Source organism: Pogonomyrmex barbatus, unplaced genomic scaffold (assembly GCF_055798465.1).
Source record: "Pogonomyrmex barbatus isolate J1 unplaced genomic scaffold, ASM5579846v1 scaffold13, whole genome shotgun sequence".
Lineage (NCBI taxonomy): Eukaryota > Metazoa > Arthropoda > Insecta > Hymenoptera > Formicidae > Pogonomyrmex > Pogonomyrmex barbatus.
In genome coordinates, this window is record NW_028297109.1 from 2825616 (window position 1) to 2838028 (window position 12413).

The window sequence follows — 12413 nt, forward strand, 5'->3', positions numbered from 1 at the left end:
CGAATTATAATTGAAAATAATTGAAAATATAATAATTGAAAATAATAATTGAAATAATAATTGAAAATAAGTCGATAATGAAATATTCATTTTTGGCTCGTAACGTTTTTTCGCATTTTAATATTAGTATATTCATACGCTATTAAAAATACAAATTAGAAAATTTTATTTTTATAAATCGTTGCAACATTCGAGATATGTGTATTCGATATATGAAATTATTGAATATGAATTAAAATTCAAGTTACAAAATTCGAACTAAAATTTTATTTTAAATTTAACATAAATTGATGTATAAAATCAATTTTAAACACACTATAATTTTAACATTATATTTTGTTCTTTGTACAATATATGTTAACATTGGAATATGGCGCACAAACAATATGTCAATTCATATCATAGAATTCATATATTTCTATGCAATGGTATACTTTTACGGCAATATATATGTATACGAGTGCGATATGTATATGCTTTAAAATACTATACAACTGCTGTGTTGTTGCTGAAAAAATGCATGCCTAAATAATCGTGTGACTTAGCGAATTCGATTAGGTGCACCAGTGCACAATCGATTCACTAATAAATTAAGTCAGCGATGTCTTCGTTCAGTGTACATCTTGTTCAATTTGTTCGTTATATATTGCACAACTCTACAATTCTGATTAAAAGCTGCCCGCCAATTGAGTAGAAAGTGGCAAACTTGATGATTACATAGAAATTGAGATTCTGTCGACAATTTGCAAATGCCAGCGCGATTGAAGAGATCAAATTTAAACTTACACATATGTATAAACTTACACGTAAATATATCGCCATTAATTATATAGAGAAATCTATTTTGGAAACCTTAAATACTTAATCTATATTATTTAATTTTATTAAAAAAGTTTATTTCGATATGTTTCATTGTAGACAACAGATGTTTATTTTGTCGATCGTTTTTTTTTTCTTTTTCTCTTCTGATTCTCTTTCTTTCTTGCAAATAGGCGACAGAATTACATACAATCAGCAATACCGACATAACGGATTGTCTTATATGCTATATGCGTGTTTTATGTGATATATAGAAATCATGAATTTATTACATTCACTTTGTAATTTCTTACTAGTTCCTTATATCGCAATATTATTTCTTATATATATTATGAAGTATTACATATGTGGTAAAGATTTAAGCAGTTAAAGAATAGAAAATCTACTATATATATATATATATAAGCAGAATATAATTAATATAACAATATTGTACTCAATTGTTAATAGTCTTGTGAGTTTCTCTCATTTCTTCTTCTCTCGTTCTTTTTTTCTTAATTACGTCATCGAAAATATTTCAACAAACGTATTTCTTGCATGTTACTTTCTGTTGCTTTCAAAAAGCATTTAAGAATCGTATTGCAATAAGAAATTCCATGCATTAACGTAGACCGTATTCGCCGTATACTGCAAACTGCACACATCAGATTGTTACATCTGCGAGTGTATAACGCTATAAACTACATGTATTTATAAAATATTATATCTATATTTATATATATATATATATATATATATATATATACACATATACGTACACGTATCTAATGCAAATAACACAATAAATAACATCTGCCCGAGCTGCCTCCGTTCCATTCTGCACTTAAACAATGTGTCATGTGCTTTACAATTAACTTAAAGAATACATGAGGTAATAAGTTCAAAGATACACGCTACAAACGATGGATATTGCTACGCTTCGCTATATAAGAGCTTCGCTTTCGAAAGAAACTCTATTGCTTTTATGCTGCACAGGGTCCATATCTTTTTCGATACATACGTTACTACAATCTTTTCTGTTCGCAATCAATGTTCACAATACACCAATAAAAAAAAAACAGGAATCACAATAAAAAGAATAAGGATGATTGATGACATGTAATAATAATAAACCTTAATCGGCCATTCTTTATTATGCTAACGCACACTCATTTCCCTTTGTTTTTTTCCGATTAATGACTAAAAAAACATTCACAAATGATTCGTAAGATTCAAGCAAAATTTATATATCATCTCAGTCATGCGCTATCATTTTGATATTCAAATGATTAATACTTAAAGATTAAATACTGACATACTGTCAGTTTGCAATAAAGCTTCTTATCGCAAAGAAATTTACAGCCGTTAATAATAAAATCTAAAATGTAGAATAAAAAAATAATGAAGCGCTTTATTTGCTTTATAGCTTAAGTTTGTATTAAATAGTGTATATTAAGTAAATTATTTTCTTCTCATGATGTGTGCCCTCACGCTACGCATATCGAAAATTTATGACATGTAATAAAATTGGCAGATTTCAATATAATATATATATATATATATATTAGTATATATTAGTAATATATGTGGATTATATGTAAAATAAGAAAAAGGGGGCAGGGGAAATGGAGAAGAAAAAATAAAACAAAAAGAGGATGTGTATATGTGTGCATAGAAATTAGAATTAATAATAAATTACTAGCATCTACATAGTATATACACTACATTTACAGAAAACCTGACAAAAAGATAAATATATATCATAATACATTATCACATCTAGACATTTTTTAATAAAAATAAAAAAAATGTAAATTAATATGTAATTAAGACAGCAACTGGAAAAAGATATATAAGCAGATATATTATTTTTATATCTTGTGATTTTTACTTTTCCTGAAAGCAATTATGAATATACAATTGTTCATGAAGTTATGATTTTATTACGCAAGAATGAAATAAAGAATGAAAAAGAGAAAGCTTTAAATGTATTTTTTTCAAAGTTGAACTTTTACAATAAATTTTATATTGTTTCTACATTACTTTTTCCAGTTATCATTACATATAAATATAAACAAGTTTTAGTAACAGCAAATAATTTATATATGTTCTTTTTTGTTGGAATATTCAAAAGTTTCGATTATGAGTGTGCAAGTTGTCCCAACAGAAATATTCTGAATATTTGGACGGTATTACTCGAGTGCTTTGAAACAGATTTATATTTGTTAAGTATAGAATAATAGAAGCATTCGTTTTCAACTTAAAAGTTAATGGAAGAAACATTCAATAAAATAAATCCTTATAAAATCCTTATTGTTTTTTTAATATTATAAGATTACACAAACAATTTTTATATTATTATATCTTCCTTAATAAAAAAGAACTTTTATTTTTCTATTTTTGTAAATGTAGAATTGATCGCTTTCTACTTTTAATAATAATTTGATTTTGAAATAATTAATAATCTTTTTTCAAGTTAAACTCTTCATTTCTTCACTCAAAATTTTTTGAGTACGATATATTTTATAAAGTATATTTTTCTTAGAGCACTCTCTATATTGTTGAATTCAGGTTAATAAAACTAAACAGAATGTGAGATGTTTATCATTGTAGAAGAAAATGAATTGCAAGAAATAACTAATAGAAGGAAATCATCGTTGTAAAATAGTAAATCATATTGTTATATGTTAGATAATATCCACAGAATAAATTCTGACGTGAGATCGATATTTAATAAAAAATTAATTAATTAATTAATTTAATCGAGCTCTATCTTATTAGGCAACTGTAAGCACTAAAATCTCAAGATACACCAGAAAAAATAAATCTATCAGGAATTAAAGAAAATCTAAAACCTTTATATCTGTACCTTTAAAGTTTCAAAAAACTTTATATATTATAAATATTAGAAATAAATCTAAGAGAAATATTATATTATTCACTTAATGTAAAATGAGTTTTAATATAATTTCTCTACTTAGCTGCTTCCAGTCATTTTTCATGTTTAATGTTAAATATAGAATATTTAAAAATGATCAATTAATCAAACTAAATCACTATAGACAAATGAATATAATCTATGTGCATAAATATTATTTATGCGAAAGAAACATGAAATCTATGCTGGAATTGTCTTTAATCTCTCAGATTTGGTAAAGAGCATATCCTTATTAATTTAGTTTACGGACAATAAATGCAGCGTTGTCACGTTATAAATCCTTCGAGATTTTAAATTACAGTAAAAAATATTATACACGTGTGTATATAAAATTGTTCGAGATCATGCAAAATGTAGGAAGTATGAAAACAGAATCAAGCTAATAATGGTCCCAAAATTGTCAGTATAAAAATTGTGATTGTTAAGTAAATAGTCGGAAACAAAGAAAAATCGAAATGCGTGTTACTTATTTAACAACATGTTGTTTACATCAAACTGATAGTAAATTGAATACACACCCATCTAATGAACGGATTACATCTATTCCATATTTTTAACGACAGTGAAAACTGACTTACAGATTCTTCGACTAATTTCAAGTCAATTTCATAAGGAACATGTTATTATTTTTTTCCTGTCTCAGCATTAAATATCTTAATATGATAAAACTTGAACATTGGAAGTTTCATAAAAGACGAAGATTTTCTAATTTTTCTTTTTCATATAAAAGATTATTCGTTTTTTCCATCATGTGTATTTAAGACACCACTAGATTTTTTGATATATCAAAATCCACGTTGGATCAATTCGAGAATCTGTAAGAGTTTTCCTGTTGTCCACATTAGCCGAAAACGCCCTACCGAAAAATCATTCTTATAGGCCTGTATATCTTCTCATATGCGCATGTGTCGAACTGTGAGAGCAGAAAGATGAAACAAATCACCTAGAGAACAACATCGGGCAGGGAGCAATGCCACTAGGCTAGCTGCGTTCCACTTCGTCCAGCGTGATGTCCCATGCCAATCATGGAACCGCCACTTCCTATATCATCGCGGACAGTTTTTTTCTCCTTATAATAAATTTCTTCGCTTTCTTTCTCGCATAATAACAATACTGCTCCTCCAACCAAAAAGATGACCGCGCCCCAACCAACGCCATACGCCCAACCGAATTCCCAGTTAGTTCGATTTCCTATAATTATATATCTCTTAAATTCAACTGTACACATATACAAAACGATGTATTTTTTATATATATTTTTTTAATTTAAAGATGTATGCTACATTTATCAAAACATTGACAAAAATTAAATAGACTGTTATGTTATTTTTCCTATGTATTTACATAAAAGAACATAACTATCCGAACAGTTGGACATTCAAGTTTTAAATTTGCATTTAGTTTTAGAGAGAAATATTTTGCAACGCTAATACAAAAACTAATAAAAAACACTAATAAAAAAACATATAGAATATATTTTATTTTAAAATTATTAATTTGATGTATCGATTATTTTTATATTTCATGTTTATTAAAATTAATCGATGACATCTATTGTACTTAAAATCTTCCTAAATCATTAATTTTTTTTTCTTTTGTAGTATCACAACCAAAAGGTTTCACAATCAAAAAATTTTGTCATTGTTATTATTAAGAAAAATGTTAATTATAAATATTTTTTTCATAAAAATATTAATCGTATTATTTTATTTTGTTTATATTTAATTTCTTAATTCCAAATCTATTTATCTGATATTTCAAACAGTATAAATATAAGAAATATATTCCTTTTTATTTTTGATGACTTGTTGCTATACTATAATTGTCTTAATATAATCAAATCGTTTGGACAATTATATGTAAAATTCATTACTAAAAACTTACCAAGATTCAATTCTGCTGCAAAACAAATTGGATATATAATCAGCGCTATTAAAAGGGACACCACTGGAACATACAGAAATGAAATATATAATAACCAAATATATAAAAAGCGAAAAAAAAAACAAAGAAAAAGAATAGGCATTTATATGTACTCACATGCAAGAGCCATGCAAAATACTGCAAATCTATAGTATTTGTGCTTGTCTCTATGATCCTGCGTACGCAAACCCAGGCCAGTGAGAATAGTCGCAGCAATGTCTGTCAAAAGACATAACACGCATAAGGCTGCAGCCGCCTTTATATAAGCTGTAAGATAAAATACATGATTAAAGTCTAGTTAGGCATTATTTTTATATTCAGGTTTATTAAGAAAACAAACGGTACCGCTATCTCTCGCTGGATAACATCCTGGTGGATCGGGCATATTAAAGGGAAGTGGCGTCGGAGCACCTTCCTCGATGCAGTGAGCGAATAGGCCCTGTCTCCATCCCAGAGCCATCAACCAGTCGGTCGACGCCAGACCCATTATCATCAACAGCACCACTATGATCCCACATATGAATGCGATCACCTGCAAACAAATGAGAATGAATACAAGAACAATATAGTGAATCTCTCACTTCACAGTTATTCCACTGCTTAAAATACTATCAAACATTTCGTGCATGATGATCTCAGGGGAGAGAATTTCCTGGTGATATGATACCTGCGCGATCTCATTGTCGCCCATGTGATCCTCGGCGACCGTGTACATAATCATTTCACTTTCAAATTCGCAATCCTGATCCGTGGAGAGAGCACACGCGAAAACTCGATAGCGCTAGTTGGAGCAAACTCCGGTGATCACGATCGAGACGAGAGGAGGTTCTCCTCCGCGACGTTTCTTCAGAGAAGTATACACGCCGACGACGGCGACGATGATAATGATAACGCGCTTCTCAATGCTGCGGGACGGCACGCGTGAGACATCATCCGCTCTCTGATTCTCGTCGTTGACACCTAAGTCGACAGAACCCTCGGAAAGAACCCACCCCGAAAAATCCACCCTTTGTCTTTATCTTTTTTTCTCTAGAGATACGCGCGTCGCGGGGTAACGTGTGCCGAGGATTCCGAACGACGATCGTGAATTCGCCTAGTGGTGGGGAGAGGGTTGATTAACGGGCGCGCGGGTCAATGGCTTTCGTCGCGCTGGCTGGCGGCCCGCAACGTATTATCGGACGAGGGCAACCCCCTGTAACGCTACCTTTTTCGTTTTTTTTCCTATTTTTTTCTTTTATGTTTCTCTTTTTCCGCAGAGCGATCGGATCACAGATCGATGGCAGTGTTCGGATCTTTGCACCCCCTTCCACCGCTCTCACGGACGCGAATGATTTTTAATGACCGTGATATTCGCGCGGGAGGGTAGGGAGGAGAAAGCGAACGAGAAAACCGCGTCTCAAGCGAGAGCACTGACTCTCCGCGACTGGGATTGGGAGGGGGGGGGGGGAAGCAATCGGATTCCAGGTTCCAGGGAGGCTGCGCCCATCAGCGCCCATTAAAGGTCGCGGCGCAATGCGCGCGAGTGCCAATCTCTGCGCTCTCTCGGTTTTCTTCGCTCTTCTTCCTCTTTTAATTCTTTCTTTTCCTTCCCTTTCTCTTTCTTTCCTCTCCACAGTCGGTCTCTTTCTATTCATCCCTCTCTTATCCTGATCTTTCCTGATTCCAATAATCATTACTTGCTATTATTTTATTTATATTTTTATTGAACGAGAATTTTGTAAACTATAAGAAAATTAGTATATACACGATACATAAATAAATAACTCATTTGTAATAAATAAAAAAGATGTATGCTCCGATTAAACTTCAAGCTTACCTTAAATGGTCTGGTTACAGTGAGAGTTTCAATAGTAGTTGTTTGAGGCATTGTTTTTGCTTTTTTATTGGAATTGGCTGTAATAAAAAAGAAAGAACTCATAACTAAAAAGAAAACAGTGCCAGGAAAATTTACACATAAACAAATTTTTAAATTATTGTGCTTGAAGAAAAAATAAAAAAACACTATCACTTAAGTAGGGCAAACAACAGTGTCAAGAAAAAAATTAACTAAACTTTCATTTAATAAATATTATAAAAATATATATAAATAATGTTTAACGTGATCTCTTAAAAAATATCTACAGTTTTCTATAGATAAGTATAAAGATTTATTTTATATCATCAAGTATAGATTTAATTACAATTTGATATTATAAAAGTATAAGCACAAATATACAAACATTATAAATAACCTATTTTCATGTCTACCAATGTAAATTAACTATCAGTTTAATATTAATTATAATATAATTGATTATATTCTTTATCTTATACTTTAAAAGATAATAAAAAATGAATTAAATCATGGACATAATTCATATATAGAATCAAATGTATGAATGTAAAAATTCTAAATTTATCTATATGTATTTCTATATAACATGTTCTTTTATGAAACAAGGATAATCAAACTTATTCATGCTCATTTTTACTACTTACTGAGATTAACTTTAATTTTATACTTACTGAGATTAACTTTAATCTCAGTATAATTTTCTTTTTATCTTTTCTTAGTTATAAAAGTTATCAAAAGATAAAGAATAAATTAAACTGAGATTAAAATTAACCCATTGGACAAAAATAGACATTATTGCTTAACATTAAATCTAAACAACAAATTTTATTTCTTTATTCTTTTCTTTCTTAACTTTCTTTTCTTTCTAATTTGAATCCACTCTGTGAATATATAAAATATTAATGAATTCAGTCACTTTAGATTAATATTTTAAAAATTACTATATCTAAACACAATGATACCATAAAGCGATTTTACCTTATTCCAAGATCACCTTGTCTCTATATTTTATTGGTTTTTATTATACAAATGAGTTCTACGTAAGATGAATCATAAATATATCTTACTTTGAGCCATTTTATTAAAAATTTTCATAAAATACAATTCACAAATAAAAGAAATATATATTTTTTTCTTCTAGATTAATCACTTTAATTTACAGTATAATAAAATAATTAATACATATTCTGTTAAATAACATGAAAACATTAATGGGTTACATTTTAATTATTTAAACTGTTTGTATATATATATATTTAAATAATTTCACATATAGCAGTTTTCAACATACGTTAATCTAATAATGTAAATGCCCAAATTTGCCATAAGAAATTCATTCTATTGTCCTTTCTTGTACATTTAGCGTAAGTATTGTATTATTAAAATAAAGACAGTTTATCAATAGAGTAATAAAACATGAGTTAGATTTAGTTGAAAGTACAAGAGATCAAGAAATCCACATCCCAAGCATAAATCTCAACATGAACCACATCAAGTAGAAAAGAGCGAGCATGTTTGCAGCTGAATTCGTCGGAAAAATTTCCATTTCTTTTCGTAAAAAAATTATACGTGAACACGTTGCTACTACCTTTTAGAAAGAAACTTCTCTCCGTTTCATTATATTGACGTTTCAGTTTTTTCACCGATTTGCGTCGCGATTTCGGTCACGCCATTGTCGCTCGCCAACCACAGCTGTGTAAAATAATTTATACAGATTAGATTCTTGCAAATAAAACAACGAGAATAAAATTCCGGTAACGTCTCCTATAGTCAACGCCTCGTAGAGACTTAATGAGTCATTTCGATAATGCAATATTTTGTCATACACACGATTAGTGAGTGATCAACGCTAAATCGAAGTTGTCTGCACTACTCTGTACTATCCTGCACTTCGGTGCACTTTCGGCCCTTTAAAAGCCACTTCGCTTTAGATGTAACAAAAAACGTAATTATTCGATACCTCGAATTATTCGGTGGATAATTATGTTACAGTTTATTTATTCGTGGAAAAAAAGAAAAAAATCAATTACTAAAAGTCAACTCAAAAGTCAAAAAAATTTTAATCGTAAGATCATAAGCAAATTGACCAATCAGAATCAATTATTCTTCTTACATTCTAAAAATAATCGATTGTAGCTGGTCAATTCGTTTACCACCTTACGATTACCACTAAAATTTTTTCACGTGCAATGGCCTTTATTACACCGACGAGATATTAGGTCTTTTTGGCTGAACTAGCTGCACTAGTTTACAATTTATCTTTCTTTCTTCCATTGGAAAAAAAAAGATAAACTGTGAATTAGTACAGCCAGTTCAGCTGAAAAGAACAGACCTACTATTAAAAATCGACGATCTTAAGCCAGCGGCACACGATGCTTTTTTTCTTGCTGAATTCGCATGCTTGTTGAACTCTTGTCTTCGATTGATATATTTTTTTAGATCCAAAAGAATATACCAATCAGAGACAAGAGCTCAACGAGCCACAAAATCCAGCTAGCAAAACAGAAAAAAAAGCATCGTGTGCCGCTGGCTTTACGGAAGTCAGCGGGGCAGGAAAATTCGCTGTACACTAACGCCCTCTTAGAAAAGTTGCGGCCACAGTAGGAAACAAAATGAAAAACGTACCGAAAATATTATTTAGACTCAGGATGCTGTTCCATGGGCATGGAAAACGGAGTCGGAAAGCTAAATGAAATTTTCGGAACGATGCTGATTGAATAATTGTTGATAATGTTTCTAAAAAAAATATTAAAATGTTATAAATGTTTCTTAAATGTTTAAACGTTTAAATGTTTCTTAAAATTGCTATCTGTTAAAGAATTAACTATATTTATATAATTCTTACGCTGTCGTGATGTTAATATCTTTTTTGAATATAAAATAATATATAATTTTCGTCTTCTGTAATATCTGATTCGGATGAATCAAGTAATTTTAATTTTAATTTTAATTTTATTGATTCAATTAAAATTGTAGTTGTCAGTGCAATAGTACGTGTGTATATACATTTAGCTAAGTAGCCATCTTGATAGTACTGAATATATATCGTTCCGTTATAGGCTGGAAAAAGCAATGGAAGTAATTACGGAACGCCAGCACTGCTTTATGACGTCATGTTCTCAGCACTGGCAGTGAATATCGGAATGCAGCCACAATATTGATTTTCTCTTCTCTCTCTAATAGAAAAAAGTGGAAACTATGTCTATGGTAGGGATCATTACTCTATCATTACTCTATCATTCTATATCGTTTCGATTATATCAGACTAAATTATTAAATCTTTCAACAAATAAAATTGTCAATATGATTATTATGATTCAAGTATCAACAACTTCATGCACAGATGAATGCGACGTGAGTTAAGTTGGCATCCAGTAGAAGCGCGAATATACTGTTTGAAAATATTACGTCCAACATGATTCAAGAGCGTAAATTCGTAAATCCTGAAATACAAGATTAAACAACTGACGCATCAACAACTCACGGTCTTCTATTGGTTGGCCACACGATTCACATTAAATCGACGCCATCGGATGATTCGCGTAGTACTTAGGCGCGAATCATTCCCGCGGCGCGAGAACACGCTTGAGAATTTCACGCAGAAACTCGTCGTTCGGTAAGAACACAACAAAATAATTAATGTGATATTCCAAATCGCTCCAAACCGCGCTTTTCAGAATGCGAATAAATCGCGCGAGATAATTGCTCACAACAATAAACGGTCGCGAAATGACGGTCACGTTGCGTAAGCGAACGCATTCGACGATTAATACTGATACGAGATATACCTTTTTGATTTTCACTAGTCGCATTATCGTGTATCTTCAATGCGATTGTACTGTCCGTGAAGCGATTTACTCAATTACCTTCTCAGTATGACTATCAAGACGAAACTGATATCGCGATGCCTCTTGTAAACATGGCGCGTATGCGTCATACGTACACAAAAACAAATGTCTGAGCGCCGCGCGCCAACCGACACAATATTGTTCTCAACATGTCATCACAAAAATAATGTTATCGTGTTTCTTAGGTTTCAAACAAACTATTAGCTTTATATTCTACTTGGTGGGCTCCAACTTGGGGGTCAAATATCGCCTTGGATAATGAAGAACATCCTGTCTTGAAACCTAATCTTCTTATAGAATTCCTGGTAAGTATCTCTGATATTTCCAAAAAGTCGCTCATAATTGAATGCAAATAATGTTGTTTGAGACGATATTAATAAATCTCAACAAAGCAAAGGATAAAATATGCGACGACAATCTTCGAGATTGATTGGAAACTCAATAAAAAAGTTTCATTTCATTATTAAATATAATTATATATAATTGGATATAAGATATAATTATATATAATTATATAAGGCATCACATATAACATCTCTATAAAAATGTGTAAATATAATAAAAAATATGTAAGTGTATATTTTTATATATGAAATATACGTGTGCTTAAATAAAAGTATATATGCAAAATTTTTTATTGAGGATGTATAATAAATCTGATGGCTTTTAGAAAAAAGAAAGTGAAATAAATGTTTATACATACACAACGATTTTTTTCTTACAATTATTTGATTCACTATTAAAGTTTAATCCTTGAAGTGATAAAAATAAATAATTTACTGAAAGATAAAATAATTTTATCTTATTTTTTAAATTTATTTCATAATTGTATTTATACTTTTAAGATAAATTTGCAAAATAAGAACGTATTTTGTCGAAATTCATTCATCTTTTTAATTGCAAAGTAAAATCTTTAGCAATTAATGATGCATGTTGCATTATTAACATATCCTAATATTCTCTTTTATAATATTATTAATATATAAATACTGATGATAGTTTAAATTATAAAATTCATAAATTAAAAATAAAGGAAAAAGTGTATAGCGATAATTTGATATAGAGTTGACTC

The 12413-nt window shown here is 30.2% G+C and overlaps 1 protein-coding gene and 1 long non-coding RNA gene across 7 annotated transcripts; one reads left to right on the forward strand and one right to left on the reverse strand.

The window, feature by feature from the left end:
* Positions 1 to 244: 244 nt before the first annotated feature.
* On the reverse strand, positions 245 to 11298 carry LOC105429815 (p53 apoptosis effector related to PMP-22). Of its 6 annotated transcripts, none has more exons than XM_089072230.1 (8): positions 11282 to 11298; positions 9082 to 9185; positions 7476 to 7552; positions 6327 to 7381; positions 6005 to 6191; positions 5777 to 5926; positions 5621 to 5683; positions 245 to 4927 (listed from the first exon to the last, which is right to left on the reverse strand). In XM_089072230.1, the coding sequence occupies exons 4-8, from the start codon at positions 6378 to 6380 to the stop codon at positions 4713 to 4715; spliced, it is 669 nt and encodes a 222-aa protein (XP_088928356.1). In that variant the 5' UTR covers positions 6381 to 7381; positions 7476 to 7552; positions 9082 to 9185; positions 11282 to 11298; the 3' UTR covers positions 245 to 4712. The 6 variants fall into 6 exon arrangements, with proteins under 6 accessions (XP_088928356.1, XP_088928354.1, XP_088928355.1 ...); XM_089072228.1 differs by lacking the exon at positions 11282 to 11298 and adding an exon at positions 9324 to 9466; XM_089072229.1 differs by lacking the exon at positions 11282 to 11298 and adding an exon at positions 9320 to 9405.
* LOC148937558 (uncharacterized) lies at positions 10282 to 12288 on the forward strand. The gene is made up of 4 exons (XR_016138248.1): positions 10282 to 10421; positions 10553 to 10700; positions 10816 to 11109; positions 11527 to 12288. It is a non-coding gene; the product is annotated as an uncharacterized LOC148937558 (long non-coding RNA).
* Positions 12289 to 12413: the final 125 nt, after the last annotated feature.

Coding starts and splice junctions, on each gene's coding strand:
- LOC105429815 (XM_089072230.1), bottom strand. CDS start 6,380: ATGATTATGTACACGGTCGCCGAGGATCACATGGGCGACAATGAGATC. Junction 6,192..6,326: donor GCGACAATGAGATCGCGCAG/GTATCATATCAC, acceptor ATTTGTTTGCAG/GTGATCGCATTCATATGTGG. Junction 5,927..6,004: donor TTATCCAGCGAGAGATAGCG/GTACCGTTTGTT, acceptor TTTATCTTACAG/CTTATATAAAGGCGGCTGCA.